The sequence below is a fragment of the Thalassophryne amazonica genome, chromosome 1 (genome assembly GCF_902500255.1).
Source record: "Thalassophryne amazonica chromosome 1, fThaAma1.1, whole genome shotgun sequence".
In the NCBI taxonomy this organism is placed as follows: Eukaryota; Metazoa; Chordata; class Actinopteri; order Batrachoidiformes; family Batrachoididae; genus Thalassophryne; species Thalassophryne amazonica.
This window is the reverse complement of record NC_047103.1, coordinates 7,838,683-7,857,993: the sequence shown is the minus strand read 5'-3', so window position 1 is coordinate 7,857,993 and position 19,311 is coordinate 7,838,683. Positions and strand designations below refer to the sequence as shown.

The 19,311-nt window shown below is 38.9% G+C and overlaps 2 protein-coding genes across 5 annotated transcripts in view; both read left to right on the top strand.

Annotated features, from left to right (window-relative positions):
* The window catches only part of LOC117532251 (palmitoyltransferase ZDHHC20-like), a 29,752-nt gene extending 27,643 nt beyond the window's left edge, over positions 1-2,109 (top strand). For all 3 annotated transcript variants that reach the window (XM_034159384.1, XM_034195600.1, XM_034159309.1), the window contains one exon: positions 1-2,109. This exon is cut by the window's left edge. The gene's annotated coding sequence lies outside the window, so the exon portion shown is untranslated.
* Positions 2,110-16,269: 14,160 nt separating this feature from the next.
* slc51a (solute carrier family 51 subunit alpha) overlaps positions 16,270-19,311 on the top strand; it is a 33,578-nt gene continuing 30,536 nt past the window's right edge. For both annotated transcript variants that reach the window (XR_004566788.1, XM_034195423.1), the window contains exon 1: positions 16,270-16,425. Coding sequence is in view for 1 of the 2 variants with exons in the window: in XM_034195423.1 (XP_034051314.1) it covers positions 16,353-16,425 (73 nt within the window). In the remaining variant the exon portion in view is untranslated. The remainder of the gene's footprint in view (positions 16,426-19,311) is intronic.

The window sequence follows — 19,311 nt, the reverse complement described above, 5'->3', positions numbered from 1 at the left end:
CGTCATGTTTGAAAAGGAGCAGGCTAAAGTATAAACTTATATTACCCCATTTCCACAACACATTAAAACACAATTCTGTCATCTTCACAATCAAAGATTTACACCCTCCCCCCACATATGTAAAAAGAAAATCACAAAAAAAGTTGAAACATACAACTCGACCAGTTCCTAAATCCATACTGACTTTCAGTCAGCAGCTGATGTTCCTCGATAAAATTGTCAAATCGATTTATGAATAGTTTTCCAAAATTTTAGAGAAATAGGAAAGTACTGAAATGGGCCTGTAATTAGTGTAACAGTGCTTATCTCCTGGTTTGTAAATGGTAACAACTTCAGCTACTTTTATCCTGCGCGGAAAGACTCCAGTTTGAAAAGACGAGTTGAAGGCGTGCAGCGGTGGTTTTACTAAACCCTCAATCACACTCCTCACGGTTCGCATGTCGATACCCTCCCAGTCCATACTGGTTTTGTTCTTGAAGCCTTTCACGACGGCATAAATTTCACGTCCTTCCACTGCTTTTAGAAATGTGGCGCTATAACTTCTTTCAACATAATCTGGGGCAGCTGTTTCTGCCCCTCAGTCTTCGTGGCCTCTTACAGGTTTGGGCCAACGTTTACAAAGAAATCACTGAATCCATCGGCTACTTCATTCATATCTTTTATACTCCATTCATTATATTTTGGACAAGTGTTTCTTCTCTCATTTTTAATGATCAAATTTAATATTTTCCATACACCTATTGTGTTCTAATTTATTGATATAATATTCTTTCTTACACATTTTCATTATATTGGTTAGTTTTTATACCTTATATTTCATTTCTGTTTCAATAGTTCTGCTCTTTATAAATCCTTTATTAAATATTTTTTTTTTTTTTTTTTTGCAGTCATTTTGTAGCCCTTTAGTCATCCACGGTCTTTGTTTTTTCCCCCTGTTATATTTTATTACTGGACAGTTTTTATCATATAGGGTTTTAAATACATTTAAAAATGTTTCATATGCTTTGTTGACATTATTGTCTTTGTATATTATGTTTTGTTTTAATAATTCATTTTTTAAATTTGTTCAGTTTCTCATAATTTATAATTCTTTTATACATAATATTACTCTCACTTCTGTTTACCTTATAGTTACAATTGTAAAGCTGCAAATACAGGTAAATAATCACTTATGTCATTAATTAACAACCACAACTGACATTATTCTCAATATTATTCATAAATATATTATCTATTAAAGTGGCACAATGAGATGTGATTCTAGTTGGCCTAGTTATCAGTGGAGATAAATCCATGCTGCACATGATATCACTAAAGTCATTTGTATTTTTATTGTAATTTGGATTTAACCACTTTCTGATTTAGGTTAGTAAATAATTCCTCTATGCTGTTGTTAAATATTGTAATCTCTGATCCTGGTGTTCTGTATGTGCACCTGAAAATGATATTTTTCTTCCTTTTGACATAGATTTCAACACTTAGGCATTCCATCATTTCAACAATGTCAGTCGTCATCCTCTCCACACATTTGCAGTTTAAGTTTCTGTCTACATACGGTGCCACCCCACTTTCTTTTTTTTAGTTATCCTCCTACCCAAATGAACAAATTCACATCCATCCAATTCAAAATCTCCACTCTTTTCTGGAGTCTCCAGGTCTCTGATATGACAATCACACTCAAAGGTTCTTTTTAAACACTCTTAGATGTCCTTTAATTGAGTGAAAGTTTGCACTTAGACTTCTACATAAGCAATTAAAACCAGTGTGAATGAAATCCTCTGGTTTAAATCAGATTGAAACATTTTTAAAATGGTGTAGAATTTGTTTGTCCCCTTTGTTTAAAACCACATAATCTCAACTTTAACCAGACTGAAGTCAGTTGGTCATTTTCCATTCATACAGACATATTTAAAGCCAATTACAACAGATTAAAACATGTTTGAAATGGTTTAAATATCTCAAATACGTATATCCAGATTGAAGTTGGGTTATCACTTTTTTTTCTGTTTGTATAAACATGTTTAAAATCGGTGTAAACTAAAACATCCGTCTTAAATCAGATTAAAACTAAAATGAAGCATTTTAGACATTTAAAACCTGTTATATATATAATATATATATATATATATATATATATATATATATATATATATATATATATGTGTGTATATATATATATATATGTGTATATGTGTGTGTGTGTATGCTACAATATTTGACTCAAATATGCAACATACCAAATTGACCAGTATGCCTGTTGTCGCAAATTTGCAACATACCATTATTATTATAACATAACATAAATTATTACCAAAATACCAACATTATTATTTATTTTTTGTGCAAAAGTGTAATTAATAATCTCATTAGTTACCATCTACTTAAAGGCAAAAACACAAAACATTTTTTTATATACAGCTATATAAATTCAGGCGTTAAGGGGTTAAATGTGTGTGTGTGTGTGTGTGTGTGTGTGTGTGTGTGTGTGTGTGTGTGTGTGTGTGTATATATATATATATATATATATATATATATAATATACACACACACACACACACACACAAAAAAAATAAAAAAAATTCTGTTGGTTTTAATTCATAAAGGTTAAAGTAGAAATTAAAAAAAATAAACTACCATATTTGGCAATTTGTAAGTAAACATAAATAAAAATTGAATGCCTTGAACTGTTAATTGTTAATCAAAATAATTGAGGCTGATTATCTGTTGCTCAACGTTCAAACTGACACACAACAAACAAACTTTTTTGTGATGATGTCACACTGGGACCCGAGCAGACAGAGACTCGCTCAGATCAGTTTGAAATGCAGGCGTTCGGGTTTTAAAGGTCTACGTAGACCAGTGAAGACCTGATGTTTGTTCCTCGCTGTCGGTTCTTTATCTGGTGGTGGTGTCGGTTCTGTGACGCCGTCTGTACCTTCTCACCATAATAAGGGCTGACCTGTTGTGAACTGTGACCCTTTGACCCTGAAGTGTTTACAGCACCCTAGCTTTACTTAAACCTTGCTGGCTAATGTCATCACAACCGAGTATGGCGGTGTTTGACTTCCTGTGGATCTTGATGTTCTTGCAGTACCACTGCTGGCTGGCAGGTGGCGACAGAGCTCTAGGATTGCAGCATGTGTCCAACTTGACTCAAGGTGAAAGCGACTTGAAGCCAGCAGACCTGTGATGTTTGTCACGTGTACGTATTTGGGATTAGGTTCGGTGGTGTGACCTTGAGCTGCTAAATGAGCTGAAGCTTGTGTCGGACTCAGCTGTGTTATTTTGTGTTGTTAAATGTCCAGTTTTTATTTTATTTTTTTAATAAATTGAGTGATGGTAGCTGTGACCAGCTGTTTGAATCCTGAAGTTTACATTTTTATTATTTTTTTTTTTTACATCAACTTTGAGCCCAAGTAAATGAACCTTGTGTCAGAATCCCACAAAGTCCCGATGTTTCGTGGTTTTGGCGATTCATTGAAACCTTCATCTGAACCATAAATGTGAATCTAAAAACACCATGTGAATCTGTGGCTGATTTTTAATAGTATTTAGAAAGTATTGCCTTCAGTGTCGTCGGCCGACAGCTCTCACTTCTCGCCGAGTTTGGCGCCGGGTTTTCCCAGATAGCGACTTGGTACAATGTGTATATAACTTAGAGGAGGGAGACTTGGCACAGGTCTGCAAAGGTTGGTCCAGTTAATGCCAGTTTTGAGCTTTTGTAGACCCCAAATAACCTGGTTGGACTCATAGCTATGTTAACTCGAGTAAACCCAGCACCATTTGGCATCTGGTTTTCATGCCGAGCATGGAAAGATTAACCCTGAGCTATCTCAAGATGACTGAGTTGACCAGTCTACGCTGAATTAGGCTTAGTTATCCTGAAGTATTCAGATTCCCGAAAATCTTGAAAGTTCTTAAAACTGGTACAATTATGTAAAGATCTGATCTGTGGTCCAGACTCGATCCTCGAGCTATTTCACCTGGTGCAGTTTCTCACTTCTCCCAGTCAGCATTCCCGGTGTGGGGGAGACTTGTCTTGCTCGGCACAAGTCTGGAATGGTTGGTTAAACTCGTACCAGTTTTAAACATGTTCAAAATTCTCAGGAACTTGCTAAAACTCTTAACATCCCATTTTTCATGCAGAGTATGGAATGAGTCATCCCGAGTGCTTCTGAGTTGACTATGAGCTAGTTGGGATTTTGATGACGGTCCAGAATGTTCTAAACCTGACTATGTGAAGATCTGCCCTCTGTGGACTTGAGCAGGATCTGTGGTCCAGAGTCAACCCTTAAACATTCACCTGGTGCTGCAAACGCTAATAATGTTAATCCATGCTCTGCAACGTCTCCCATAATTTTCCAGTCAGAATTCCCAGTGGGCTTTTTTTTATTCCTTTGACTTTTCCTCTAGATTCATGCAGAATATAAGTACACACATACGCAGGTGTTTTTTTTGTTTGTTTTTTACAAACTTTAACTTGTCCGACTGTCCAAGTGTTGATGATGTGCTGAAGATGTTTTCCTGTCAGTGTTACGATGTCCAGACAAAGATTTAAACTATTTTAAATGAAGCCATAAACTGAAAAATGCTGAACGTGGTTTTCATTCTGTATTCACAAGCTGAATTTGCTTCCTGCTCCCTTTTTTTAATGCCTGTACATAAATTGATGATGTAAAAACATATTTTTCTTGTCTCGTTAATGTTATTGTTCCTACGTTGTGAATGACAGATATGAACTCTGCTTAAAATGAAATTAACAATAAATGTTTGTTTTTTAAACCTGTAAAACGTTTTGTTTCAGATTCTCACTGTGACTGTTCACGTTGTCTGTAATCAATATTTAAATATTGATCAGGCAGACTGATTGGGCCAATAAGTTTATAACTCATCTGCAGCCTCCAAAGATTTTTTTTTTTTGTGGGGGGGGGATAATGAGCTAATATTTTCAGAATTGATTACACAAAGTAAAAATCACTTCTTTTTTTTAAGTGTAACTTATTTTCTGTTTTTATTTCAACTTCACTATGCAAATATTATGTTGATTATAAATGTTTCATCTGGATTTGAGCAATTATTTATTTTGTTTGTTGGACTTACCAAAATGAACTAATTAAAAAAGTAATAAAAATTTCTGAAAATGTTCAGTCTGATCTGGAATATAAATGGTTAAAATTTAGAGGTGGAACTGAAAAAGGGGGGGCCGAGCTCGGCAAAGGTATATTTGTGTGAATTTTGAGTTTCTTGTGTAACATCGCATTAAACTGGACCGTATGAAGGGCAGTAAAGTTGAAAACAAATTTTTTTTTTTTGTTGTTTTTTACAGATCTTTCTTTCACAAGTTTGCAAATATCAGGTCAGTTTCAGTTTGTACAGGGGTCAAAGTTAAAAGCATTTTTAAAAGGAATAGTTTGCACTATGTATCGTGCTTCGTTATGTTACAGAGTAACATCTGTCACATGTCATAGAATCCAATGGACATCGACCTTGTTTGACCTTTACTTTGGAAACCAAGCATTCAGCACAGTCAAAACTATTCCCTTTATTAATCCTTTTATTTCAACCAATAATTTGCATCACTTTTTACCAAAATTGGAGCAACTTTAACTTTTGACCCCTGTACAAACTGAAACTGACCTTTGTCACCATTTTTGCCATTTTTACCTCATAAATCCATAACATTCAGTCACAGATAGTCCAAACAATACCTTTTCGGAATCCTTATGATGAGACAAATAATGTGGTATAGTTTTCAACATGATCGGTGCATTTTTAAATTTTGGCTCCTGTAGCTCATTAGAGGTCAGCTCCAGGATGGCTCCATATCTGAAAATAAACAGTTAATTTAGAATATCTGCCAAATTCCATACTTTTATCACCAAATGAACAATTCTTTTGCTGTGCCGCCACATTAATGAGCTCAGCAGAGGCTGTTCGTCATCAGGATGCTGAAGAAGGCAGGACTTAAACATCAACCCCTCACCCAAGTCTACAGAGGACTTGTTGAAAGCATATCCTTGCTGGGGGCCGAGAGGACATCAGTTACTGCAGCGGGTTGTCCAAACAGCAGAGAGGGTGATTGGCTCCAATCCCCCTTCTATAGACACTAAATAAACCCAGTGCTGCTGGAGGACAGCACAGAGCATCATTGGGGACAAACATCATGCAACTCACGCTCTGTTCCACTGGGTGGATTCAGGGGACAACGTGAGACACCGCAGGCCAGCGAGCGTTAGTCCTCACAGGGCTCGTCTCCATAACAGACTAGTGGCGGAGGAGATCAAAGAGAGAAGGAAGTCCCTCATTCCAACCCAAAACCAGCGTGTGCAATAAAGTCTGACACATCATCAGCATACTGTGTGCAGCAGCTCACCCACTAAATGTGCAATACTTAACAAAACGTGCAGTAAACTAATGACGGCTGAAACCACAATATGTATCCTCACAAGGTGCTCTTTTTTTACTTTTCAATTCAGAGTTGGTTCCAATGTGCTTGTACTTAAAAGTACTTGTGCAAATGGCAAACTTTATTCTTATTCTCATCAGTAAGAAAGGGATTAAGCACCGTAAACGCACCCCTCAAAAGAAACCACTGCATTAAAATCAGTTCACTTTTAAAAAGGTCACACAACAAACCGCTGCTGCGTCATGTTCAGCGGGCGAATTCCAGACAGGACGGATTTAGATGACTTTGTTTTTTGACATTGTGGTGAAGAATTCCACTGTGCAGACACCCCCAGAGGAAATTAATCAGCAATGAGTTCAAACACTCGTCACAAGTCCAAATACTGTCATTTGTTGGTTACAAACGGATTTATTTATTTTTCTCTCGAGTAATCTTTGAACAGATCTTAAAACTGGAAAACCAGCAGATAAAACAAAGTGAGTGGACTGAAAAAGATTTTACTGTCTATTGACCTCAGCTGGTCATCACAAACTGTTCCCAGATGTTTGTACTACTGAAGAATTTCAACACTCAACCGTGAAAAACTCTGACTGCATCCATTTCCCCTGAAATCAATAAATAATTTATTCTTTGATTTTGGAGACTTTAAATCTAGCAAATGACCATCGCTGCACTGAGTGAAGTGAGCGAGAGCATCAATGCAGTCCAACTGAAGGACAACAGTTCACTGGAATGACAGCATGATATTGCCACTGATGGAAAAAATAATAATATAAATGGTAGTAGTAATTCAGCCACATGGGGTGTGCAGCCAGTACATTCTGAGTGTCGGTCCCAAGCCTGGATAAATGAGGAGGGTTGCATCAGGAAGGGCATCCGGCGTAAAACAAGCCAACCCAACTATGTAGCCTAAGAATCGAATTTCCATACCGGATCGGTCGCGGTCCGGGTTAACAACATCCGCCACCGGTGCTGTTGCCCAACAGGGTGCCGGTGGAAATTGGGCTACTGCTGGGTGAAGATGACGAAAAAGAGGAGGAGAACATTTCCACAAACAGTGGGAGAAGAAGAAAACTAGAAGGGTGGAAATGAGAGTGGGGACTTTGAATGTTGGTAGTATGATGGGTAAAGGGAGAGAGCTGGCTGATATGATGGAGAGGAGAAAGGTAGACATGTGCAAGAGACCAAGTGGAAGGGAAGTAAGAGCAGGAGCGTCGGCAGTGGGTACAAGTTGTTGTACCGTGGTGAAGACAGGAAGAGAAATGGTGTTGGGGTCATTTTAAAGGAAGAGTATGTTAAAAGTGTGTTGGAGGTTAAATGAGTGTCTGACAGGGTGATGAGTGTGAAGTTGGAAATTGAAAGGGTGATGAATATCATCAGTGCATATACCCCACAGGTAGGTTGTGAGATGAAGGAGAAAGAAGATTTCTGGAGTGTGTTAGATGAGGTGGTGGAGAGTGTGCCCAAGCATGAAAGAGTGGTGATAGGAGTGGACTTCAATGGCCATGTTGGTGAAGGGAACACAGGTGATGAGGAAGTAATGGGTAGATATGGTATCAAGGACAGGAATGGGGAAGGACAGATGGTAGTTGATGGACTCAGGACTTGGCGGCTCCGGTGGACTGCAGGTCTCCGTTGGTGGTGGAACCTTGTGGGTCCCGGCTCTTCTCTGGATAGGCATCTCCTACTCTCGGGCCTGCCCACACGTCATCTTTTGTGTAGATTGATTGACAGACTAAAACATATTTGGTTGTTGTGCACATTTGCAGAATAAATTATTTATTCGGACTTCCTATTGGCCGTTCATTTACGCCCCCCTGTCGTGGGTCCATGTACTTCACTTTCCCAACAGAAAATAAGCGAGAGAAAAGGCTGGATGATGTAGAGAGAGTAAATCAGGAAGTACAAGAGATTAGTAAGGAAGAAGTGAGGGCTGCTATGAAGAGGATGAAGAGTGGAAAAGCAATTGGTCCAGATGACATTCCAGTGGAGGCATGGAAATGTCTAGGAGAGATGGCAGTAGAGTTTCTAACCAGATTGTTTAATAAAATCTTGGAAAGTGAGAGGATGCCTGAGGAGAGGAGACGAAGTGTGCTGGTTCCTATTTTCAAGAACAAGGGTGATGTGCAGAGCTGCAGTAACTACAGAGGCATAAAGCTGATCAGCCACAGCATGACATTATGGGAAAGAGTAGTAGAAGCTAGGCTTTAAAAACAGGTGAAGAGCTGTGAGCAGCAATATGGTTTCATGCTGAAAAAGAGCACTACAGATGCAATGTTTGCTCTGAGAATACTGTTGGAGAAGTACAGAGAAGGCTAGAAAGAGTTACATTGTGTGTTTGTGGACTTAGAAAAAGCTTATGACAGGGTGCCAAGAGAAGAGCTGTGGTATAGTATGAGGAAGTTTGGAGTGGCAGAGAAGTATGTTAGGGTAGTGCAGGACATGTACAAGAATAGTGTGACAGCAGTGAGATGCGCAGTCGGAATGACAAGATTCATTCAAGGTGGAGGTGGGATTACACCAAGGATCAGCTCTGAGTCCTTTCTTGTTTGCAGTGGTGATAGACAAGTTGACGGATGAGATCAGACAGGAGTCCCCATGGACTACGACATTTACAGATGACATTGTGATCTGTAGTGAGATCAAGTTGAGTCTAGTCTGGAGAGGTGGAGATATGCTTTGGAGAGAAGGGGAATGTAAGTCAGTAGAAGCAAGACTGAGTACATGTGTGTGAATGGGAGGGAGCCCAGTGGAATAGTGCAGTAACAAGGAGTAGAACTGGTGAAAGTAGATAAGTTTAAATATTTGGGGTCAACTGTTCAAAGTAAGGGCAGCACGGTGGATTAGTGGTTAGCATTGTTGCCTCACAGCGAGAAGGTCGTGGGTTCAATTCCCATGGCCATTCTGTGTGGAGTTTGCATGTTCTCCCCATGTGTGCGTGGGTTTCCTCCGGGTGCTTCGGTTTCCTCCCACATCCAAAGACATGCGGGTTAGGTGGATTGGAGTCTTTAAATTGTCCATAGGTGTGTGTGTGGGTGTGTCTGTGCTTGTTTGTCTGTTCGTGGCCCTGCGACAGACTGGCGTCCTGTCCTGGGTGTACCCCGCCTCGTGCTCTATGACTGCTGGGATAGGCTCCAGCCCCCCACGACCCATAATTGGACTAAGTGGTAGAAGATGAATGAATGAATGTTCAAAGTAATGGAGAGTGTGGTAGAGAGGTGAAGAAGAGAGTGCAGGCAGGGTGGAGTGGGTGGAGAAAGGTGGCAGGAGTGATTTGTGACCGAAGAATATCAGCAAGAGTGAAGGGGAAAGTTTACAAGACAGTAGTGAGACCAGCTATGTTCAATCAATCAATCAATTTTTTTATATAGCGCCAAATCACAACAAACAGTTGCCCCAAGGCGCTTTATATTGTAAGGCAAGGGAATACAATAATTATGTAAAACCCCAACAGTCAAAACGACCCCCTGTGAGCAAGCACTTGGCTACAGTGGGAAGGAAAAACTCCCTTTTAACAGGAAGAAACCTCCAGCAGAACCAGGCTCAGGGAGGGGCAGTCTTCTGCTGGGACTGGTTGGGGCTGAGGGAGAGAACCAGGAAAAAGACATGCTGTGGAGGGGAGCAGAGATCGATCACTAATGATTAAATGCAGAGTGGTGCATACAGAGCAAAAAGAGAAAGAAACAGTGCATCATGGGAACCCCCCAGCAGTCTACGTCTATAGCAGCATAACTAAGGGATGGTTCAGGGTCACCTGATCCAGCCCTAACTATAAGCTTTAGCAAAAAGGAACGTTTTAAGCCTAATCTTAAAAGTAGAGAGGGTGTCTGTCTCCCTGATCTGAATTGGGAGCTGGTTCCACAGGAGAGGAGCCTGAAAGCTGAAGGCTCTGCCTCCCATTCTACTCTTACAAACCCTAGGAACTACAAGTAAGCCTGTAGTCTGAGAGCGAAGCGCTCTATTGGGGTGATATGGTACTACGAGGTCCCTAAGATAAGATGGAACCTGATTATTCAAAACCTTATAAGTAAGAAGAAGAATTTTAAATTCTATTCTAGAATTAACAGGAAGCCAATGAAGAGAGGCCAATATGGGTGAGATATGCTCTCTCCTTCTAGTCCCCGTCAGTACTCTAGCTGCAGCATTTTGAATTAACTGAAGGCTTTTTAGGGAACTTTTAGGACAACCTGATAATAATGAATTACAGTAGTCCAGCCTAGAGGAAATAAATGCATGAATTAGTTTTTCAGCATCACTCTGAGACAAGACCTTTCTGATTTTAGAGATATTGCGTAAATGCAAAAAAGCAGTCCTACATATTTGTTTAATATGCGCTTTGAATGACATATCCTGATCAAAAATGACTCCAAGATTTCTCACAGTATTACTAGAGGTCAGGGTAATCAATCAACTCAATCAACTTTTTTCTTATATAGCGCCAAATCACAACAAACAGTTGCCCCAAGGCGCTCCATATTGTAAGGCAAGGCCATACAATAATTATAAAAAACCCCAACGGTCAAAACGACCACCTATGAGCAAGCACTTGGCAACAGTGGGAAGGAAAAACTCCCTTTTAACAGGAAGAAACCTCCAGCAGAACCAGGCTCAGGGAGGGGCAGTCTTCTGCTGAGACTGGTTGGGGCTGAGGGAAAAAAACAGGAAAAAGACATGCCGTGAAGGGGGGCAGAGATCGATCACTAATGATTAAATGCAGAGTGATGCATACGGAGCAAAAAGAGAAAGAAACAGTGCATCATGGGAACCCCCCCACAATCTACGTCTAAAGCAGCATAACCAAGGGATGGTCCAGGGTCACCCGATCCAGCCCTAACTATAAGCCTTAGTGAAAAGGAAAGTTTTAAGCCTAATCTTAAAAGTAGAGAGGGTATCTGTCTCCCTGATCTGAATTGGGAGCTGGTTCCACAGGAGAGGAGCCTGAAAGCTGAAGGCTCTGCCTCCCATTCTACTCTTACAAACCCTAGGAACTACAAGTAAGCCCGCAGTCTGAGAGCGAAGCGCTCTAATGGGGTAATATGGTACTATGAGGTCCCTAAGATAAGATGGGACCTGATTATTCAAAACCTTATAAGTAAGAAGAAGAATTTTAAATTCTATTCTAGAATTAACAGGAAGCCAATGAAGAGAGGCCAACACGGGTGAGATATGCTCTCTCCTGCTAGTCCCCGTCAGTACTCTAGCTGCAGCATTCTGAACCAACTGAAGGCTTTTTAGGGAACTTTTAGGACAACCTGATAATAATGAATTACAATAGTCCAGCCTAGAGGAAATAAATGCATGAATTAGTTTTTCAGCATCACTCTGAGACAAGACCTTTCTGATTTTAGAGATATTGCGTAAATGCAAAAAGGCAGTCCTACATATTTGTTTAATATGCGCTTTGAATGACATATCCTGATCAAAAATGACTCCAAGATTTCTCACAGTATTACTAGAGATCAGGGTAATGCCATCCAGAGTAAGGATCTGGTTAGACACCATGTTTCTAAGATTTGTGGGGCCAAGTACAATAACTTCAGTTTTATCTGAGTTTAAAAGCAGGAAATTAGAGGTCATCCATGTCTTTATGTCTGTAAGACAATCCTGCAGTTTAGCTAATTGGTGTGTGTCCTCTGGCTTCATGGATAGATAAAGCTGGGTATCATCTGCGTAACAATGAAAATTTAAGCAATACCGTCTAATAATACTGCCTAAGGGAAGCATGTATAAAGTGAATAAAATTGGTCCTAGCACAGAACCTTGTGGAACTCCATAATTAACTTTAGTCTGTGAAGAAGATTCCCCATTTACATGAACAAATTGTAATCTATTAGACAAATATGATTCAAACCACCGCAGCGCAGTGCCTTTAATACCTATGACATGCTCTAATCTCTGTAATAAAATTTTATGGTCAACAGTATCAAAAGCAGCACTGAGGTCTAACAGAACAAGCACAGAGATGAGTCCACTGTCCGAGGCCATAAGAAGATCATTTGTAACCTTCACTAATGCTGTTTCTGTACTATGATGAATTCTAAAACCTGACTGAAACTCTTCAAATAGACCATTCCTCTGCAGATGATCAGTTAGCTGTTTTACAACTACCCTTTCAAGAATTTTTGAGAGAAAAGGAAGGTTGGAGATTGGCCTATAATTAGCTAAGATAGCTGGGTCAAGTGATGGCTTTTTAAGTAATGTGCAACGTGGTGTGCAACATGAACAATTTTAAAACAGTCAAACATCTTAATCTGAGTATTTTTCAACACCTAACATGAATAAATTGTAGCAAACTGAGGGTTATCAAATTTAAATAAGAGTTCCCTGAGAGCACAACATCTGCCACCGACAAACACTGCGTTGGCACAAGTGCTTGCAACATTCTGATAACATTTCAAGTTATGTGATAGCTGATTTCAGAATGTAGACACCAACCCATGAACCTGGCAGTGTCTAGGTTTGTTAATCAAGGGCCATAACTCTGCCAAAATGTGTCAGTTTTGTACAATATTACAATGTGTGTATTACCAACCTATAACAAGGATTTGTACAAAGTTTCACAAAATTCCTACTAAAAATGTCAGAGGAGTTGATTGCAGAATGCCTTAGACTCTTAATGGGACAGACGGACAGAAGGAAGGAAGGAAATTGCCACGACATAACGACATAATCCCCCTTCAGACCTTCAGCCAGCAGGGGATAAAAACTTCTTTTTAAAACTTTTTTCCCTTTGTTTTGTTTTGTTTTGTTTTTTTCTTCTTATATCTTTTCTTAGCACCCCCGCCCCCCTTACAGTGGCACGCGGATGTCAGGTTTTTTTGTGTGTGTGTTTTTTTGTTTGTTTGTTTTGTTTTGTTTTGTTTTGTTGGGGCAGCCGTGAATGCATCGAGTGCTTTCTGGCAACTTTTTTTTTTTGTTAAAAAAAAAAAAAAATTGTAAAAATAAACAAATAAGCCAGACTATTTTATTGCCCATTAAACTTGCTTAAAATTGAAATTTGTCTTTTGCGTGTTCATGAGCCACAATACAAAACTTTACAAAACATCCAATAAAAGACATAAAATAGGAATCGAACTCTCTTTTTTTCTGGATACTTCTAAGACATTTTAAAATGTTGCACCAGAATGAACGGAACTTTTTTGTGATATTTTGATTTGTCCAAGCTGACATTTTTGGACAGAATGTCCACTCTTTAGTTTCTGTTAGTCTGCATGATCTGGATCATGTGGTGTTCAAGATCTCACAATTCCTGAACTCCACACAGATTTGAGATTTTGGCTTTGAGGGCCTCAGTCTGATTTTCAGGGAGTTTGGACTTTTTCAGGGACGTTTGTCCCTTGAATTCAAACACGTGACTCAGATAATGTGAAACATAATTCATGGAAACAGTTCGGACACAAAGTGTCAGAGCTGCTGATGTGTGAAGGTAACGACCGCAGTGTCAGTGTCTGAGTAAACAACCACCACAAGGTCAAAGCTGCCTCAGTCCAAAAACCTTCTGGAGGTTTATCTATTCCCGGGAAATTCCGATCCAGGACACTGATTTGGACAGTTTCTGTAAACATGGTACGCTGTGAGAGTTTGAAACCCGAAGTGAACCCATCAGGTTCAGGTTCAGTCCAGCAAAGATTATCTTCAAATGCTGTGAAGAAACACTCTTTGAACCCTTTTGTCCTCATTGGGTCTTTATGATGTCATAAAGTGAGAACATTACAAAAAAAAATCATGCAAATGACTCTGCAGGATTATTGGATCTACTGAATTTATAGAATTTAAAATATTAACGTAAGTGCAAATCAGCTTTTGTTGATTCATGATATTTAATAAAATGTCCAAAATTACTGGGGAAAAAAATCTTTTACATAATGAAACAAAAAAATACAAATCTAAAATTTTGCATAATTATTGCTATACTTTGATGAATTTCAAGTAAATCTTCACTGACTGAAAAACAAATATTCATAAACATCCTGTCAATAACATGAAGATCTCGCCTGTGCTGTGGACACGGGGGGCTGTAAGACTTTATTTTGACCAACCTGGCACATTTAGCTAACAACAGAAAAACACCGTCTGAGGTTAGCGTGACTACACATGCAAATGACTGCACTTAACATTTTTTTCTGTTGCTAAATCATCCGCGGATATCGGAAATCCTCGGTGACGCAGTGCACCTTCACCATCACGAAACCCTGAAGACTGCCAACCGATAAGAGCGAAACAAGGCTAAATGTTGCTAAACTCACAGGACGGATAAATAACCACACGGCCAAATCTGAGAGACACAAGAGACTCAAATTAAAAAAAAAAATTCCTCAGTTCGCTCACCAATGATTTATGAAATGACAAGAGGAACAAGTGATTAAATTTTAGTGGTGATCCGGATCACGATCCGCTCTAATTAGCACCTATTGTGCTCTAGACTCTCTGCTCTAGTGCTCTAGATTAATTAGAGCTATTGTTTAGTCACCAGCCTATAGCAGTCGGCCTCTCGGTAGGAGGGGTCTGGTTAGGTTTAAAAAAAACTTTTAAAACTCCAGCTTTTGTGACTTCTTGATTATTCTTCTCTACAAGAGTCAAGACAGAAGTCAGACCACCCGAGCAAGAATTTTAGCTGAGGAAGCTTCTGCGATTTGAAGCGAAACGTACTCGCGTCAAGCAACCCAGTCCAGTCGAAGATTCAAGCTTCTCTACTATGGAAACCACCTGAACAACTGAGAGCCTACACAGAAACTTTTGAACTAATAAAGACATAAAAGTGATTCCAAGTTCTAGTGGTATGTTTTCATGGTCAAGGATGACAAATATAATGGAAAGAAAAATGTATGTATCATAGTTTTGGTTGTAACACTGAATTGTTGAATAGATCGCTGTGCCAAGGAGGGAATCTCTTTAGGTTCAGTGACCCTATGGCCTTGTTTAGCACATGCAACACTTAAAAAATAATTCTATTTCAGAATTTACTGTTATTTACTTAGAGAAGTGTTTCATGAATGTTAAAAAATTCATATATTTACAGTTTAGTTGAATAATAAATTGAATTTTGTCTCTTATTTGTTTTTGTCTATAAGCACATGCAATATCAATATCAGTGGTCAGATGACAGTAGCTTCTGGGAAAGGTGCAAGTTGCAATAAACTGTGATGCCAAGTGCTAAGGATACATGCTATCCAGTCACAGCAGATTAAACTTTTTTTTACTAGCAAACATCATTGTTAGACTTTTTTTTTTAGGTTCAATGATTCCATGGCGTATAGATGTTATGGAGTCAGTGACCCCATGGCCTTGGCGGAGGTTTGCACTCTCCAAGTGCTTCTAGTTATCATTATTATTATTATTCACACTTTTGAAGTCAAAATTTCAGCCCTTTCCCATGCTCAAAAACTCACCAAACATTGCAAAGTCGTCCGGCCATATGCAAAATTCGATATTTTATTTATGTTTTTTGATGATTTCACTCTAAAACGAGCGTTATTTTCACGTTTTATTTTATTTTGTGATGCTTTGGGCAGAAACCTCTTTTAATATTTCTGATGTGTCATGGAACTTTATTTCTGGGTTTTGTTTATTTTAAGGAGACGTTAAATTTTTGCATTTGTTTCAGGTTATATGTTTTTTATGCAACCTGTTGTTGAATTGATGCTGGGGTTTGTTTTGTTTGTTTTACCCCACATTTGTGTTATGATTTGAAAGTGTTGAGACCTCTCATGACCACCGTAAACCTCAGTCAGTGTAACACCCGGCCCCGGTCACCCCCACTGACTTGGGGACTCTTCCCTCGCAGCAGTTTCTGGTCCAATCAGCTCTCCAGCGGTTCCCCTGAAAACACGTGGTTTTGTAAATAGAAAAGAAGGCGGGTCCACTCCGCGTGTCGGAGCTTCTGTCCGCGGTCTCGTGGACACACCTGCTCTGTGGATGCAGAGACACGTCGACTGAGCCGGTCAGCATGGACGGACCGAACCGAACCGTGGACCCGAGCTGTAACAGCCAGCCGCCGCTCGCCATCGACATCATCCTCCGTGAGTAGAACCGGACGGTTCCGATCCAAAAGAAAAAAAAAAAAGTGGTGATCAGAAATGTTTAAGGTGCAACTTTTAACACGTGGAAACCCCTGGAAAAATCTTCACATATATTTGGAGATATTTTTTCTGTCATACAGGGACGGATCCGCGGGTGGGGGTGGGGGTGCACCCCCACCATCTTAAAAAAATGTTAAGAAAAAAAAAACAGAAAATGAGTGAAAGTTTAATAACCTGTTTGCCAGATTCTTAGTGATTATCTTTTACTAAAAAAAAGCTGAACAGATCTCCCTGTGTTCAACAATATGACATGATTGTTACCTGTAGAAGTAAAATAAACCTCTTTGATCCACATGATTCTATCATAGATCAAAGTATTTTTGGAGATTCCTGGAGAGTCTGTCCAAAAACATGAATAAATTCACTGGTGTCTTTTGCTGTTGCTCGTTTCTCTCTGAACAGTCAATGTTGGGAAACATTTCTGTTTAAAATAGCTTCAGCTGAAGGTCACAACCTCAGTGCCCTAAATGACCAGGGTTTGACATCATTTACACAATTTCAAATCCTGGAAATCCTGAGGAGCCAGTTTATTTCCTTTGATTTTGAGAAGTTGACATGGAGACACTCTGAAGGAGATGTGCGGTAAATCGTCGGGCTCACTCTTTACAGCGTCTGACCTTTGATCACAAGGTCGATTGAACCCTCAGCTTTTCATACGGTAAGATCATCCAACGGCAATGAATCAGACCCCCCAACCACCACCACCACCACCAAAAACGTCTGGATCCACATCTGCTCTCTCTCACAGCATTTTTTTTTTTTTGACACATCTGATTGCAGTGGATCAGAACTTTGATCTGGATCTGCACTAAAATATCACAAATGCAGTTCTGCAGTCAGTATTTGGAATTTTGTATTTGCACATCTTTTTTTTTTTTTTTTTTTAGTATTTCTTCACTCCTCTTGATTTTCTAAAATAAAATTTTATATATTTTCTTTGTTCCTGTGTTTCTTTGCTCCCACGATGCCGCCGTGTCTGGTTGCTGATCACCGTCACTCACTCACACTTTATCTGTTTAGAATCACATTTACTCACATGTCTGGTTCGCTGTTAATTGAATTTCTTTGATTAATGCATGTGCACTCTTTCAACTTAAATAATAATAATAAAAAAAATCACTCAAACATTATGCTTTTAATGCTCTTTAAAATCAAAGCCTATTCTATCAATTGAATTCCTTTGAACAAAATAATTCCAGAAGTAATTTATTTGAATTTGTAATATTTTATTTATTTATTGGTCACATCATGTTTGGATAATAGTAATGGTACAATTTTCTAAAATTAACAGTAATTCATCTGTCACCTGTGAATGTGACAAAAAAAAGTAAAAGTCACAGCAGGTGTGATCGTTCATACGTGCATAATTTATTTGTATCTTTTTATTTTTGTCTACATTTAGAGCTGTCATGACTTTTTAAAAATGAGATTCATGAATATGGACATGGAAAATATTTTTCAATGTAATTCTGTCAGTTGTATGAACATAGAAAATGATTTTTAGCAAGTTGAGAAAAGTGTGAAACAAGCAGCTGTGATTTTTTTCTTTTTTTCGTATCCCTTCTATTATTATCATTATTATAAAATTTATTTATTTGGTCTACATTTAGAACCACATTTATGCGAGGGGCTGGAAGGTCCCCCCCCCCCCCCTTCACTCAGAAGGACAAATGCTTGTTGGTTTTGGCCCGTTGGGATGAAAAATTGATGATGACAAAGTAGCTGCGGCAGCTTTCAGGTTCACTAACAAATTTGGTGTCTAAACATAAGTTTTTGTTTTTAATAAAAACCTAAACTGAGGCTACAAGGTACAGATTTGATCAGTACCTACATACGTTTCCTGCTTTTGGTCGTGGGTACTTTGATTTTTGCTGCTCTGGAGTCTGTCCAGTAGATTAGTCCAACTTCATGCACACATATCACCCAGATCCACATTATTTGTCTGATCACAATGATACCAAAAAGGTATAGTTTGGACTATCTATGACTGAATGTTATGGAGTTATGGGGTAAAAACAGCAAGAATGGTGACAAAGGTCAATTTCAGTTTGTACAGGGGTTAGACGTTAAAGTTGCTCCAATTTTGGTAAAACGTGGTGCAAATTATTGGTTGAACTAATAGGATTAATAAATGAAATGGTTTTGACTGTGTTGAATGCTTGGTCTGCAAGGTAAAGGTAGAGCAATGTCGACATCCATTGGATTTTATGACATGTGACATATGTTACCCTGTAACATGATAACTAAGCATGCCACATAGTGCAAACTATTCCTTTTTAAAACCCTATTAACTCAACCAATAATTTGCATCACATTTTACAATATTTAGAGCAACTTTAACATCTGACCCCTGTACAAACTAATGCTGACCTTTGTTACCATTCTTGCTGTTTTTACCCCATAACTCCATAACATTCAGTCATAGATAGTCCAAACTATACCTTTTTGGTATCGTTGTGATCAGGCAAATAATGTGGTATAGCTTTCAATATGATTGAAACATTTTTAAATTTTGACCCCTGTGTAATTATTCAATTGACCCCTACCTGGCCGCCTACTGAAAATTCAAGTGGATACTCAGTTTTTTCAAAAGAGTAATGTCTAAGGAGTATTTGTGCCAACTTTGGTGCTTCTTTCCAGATTTGAAGGATTCCTCTGTAAATATTCTGTTATCTGCTGCACTAACTGAAGTTAGAAAGCACCAGCAGTTCTACCAGCTCTATCAGAGTGCTTTGATGAAAGGGTGTGTGTGTGTAATTGTATTTTACTGTATATACCGACAGGACGGATGCCCCGTGGTGGTAAATATTAAAATTAATTTCAGTA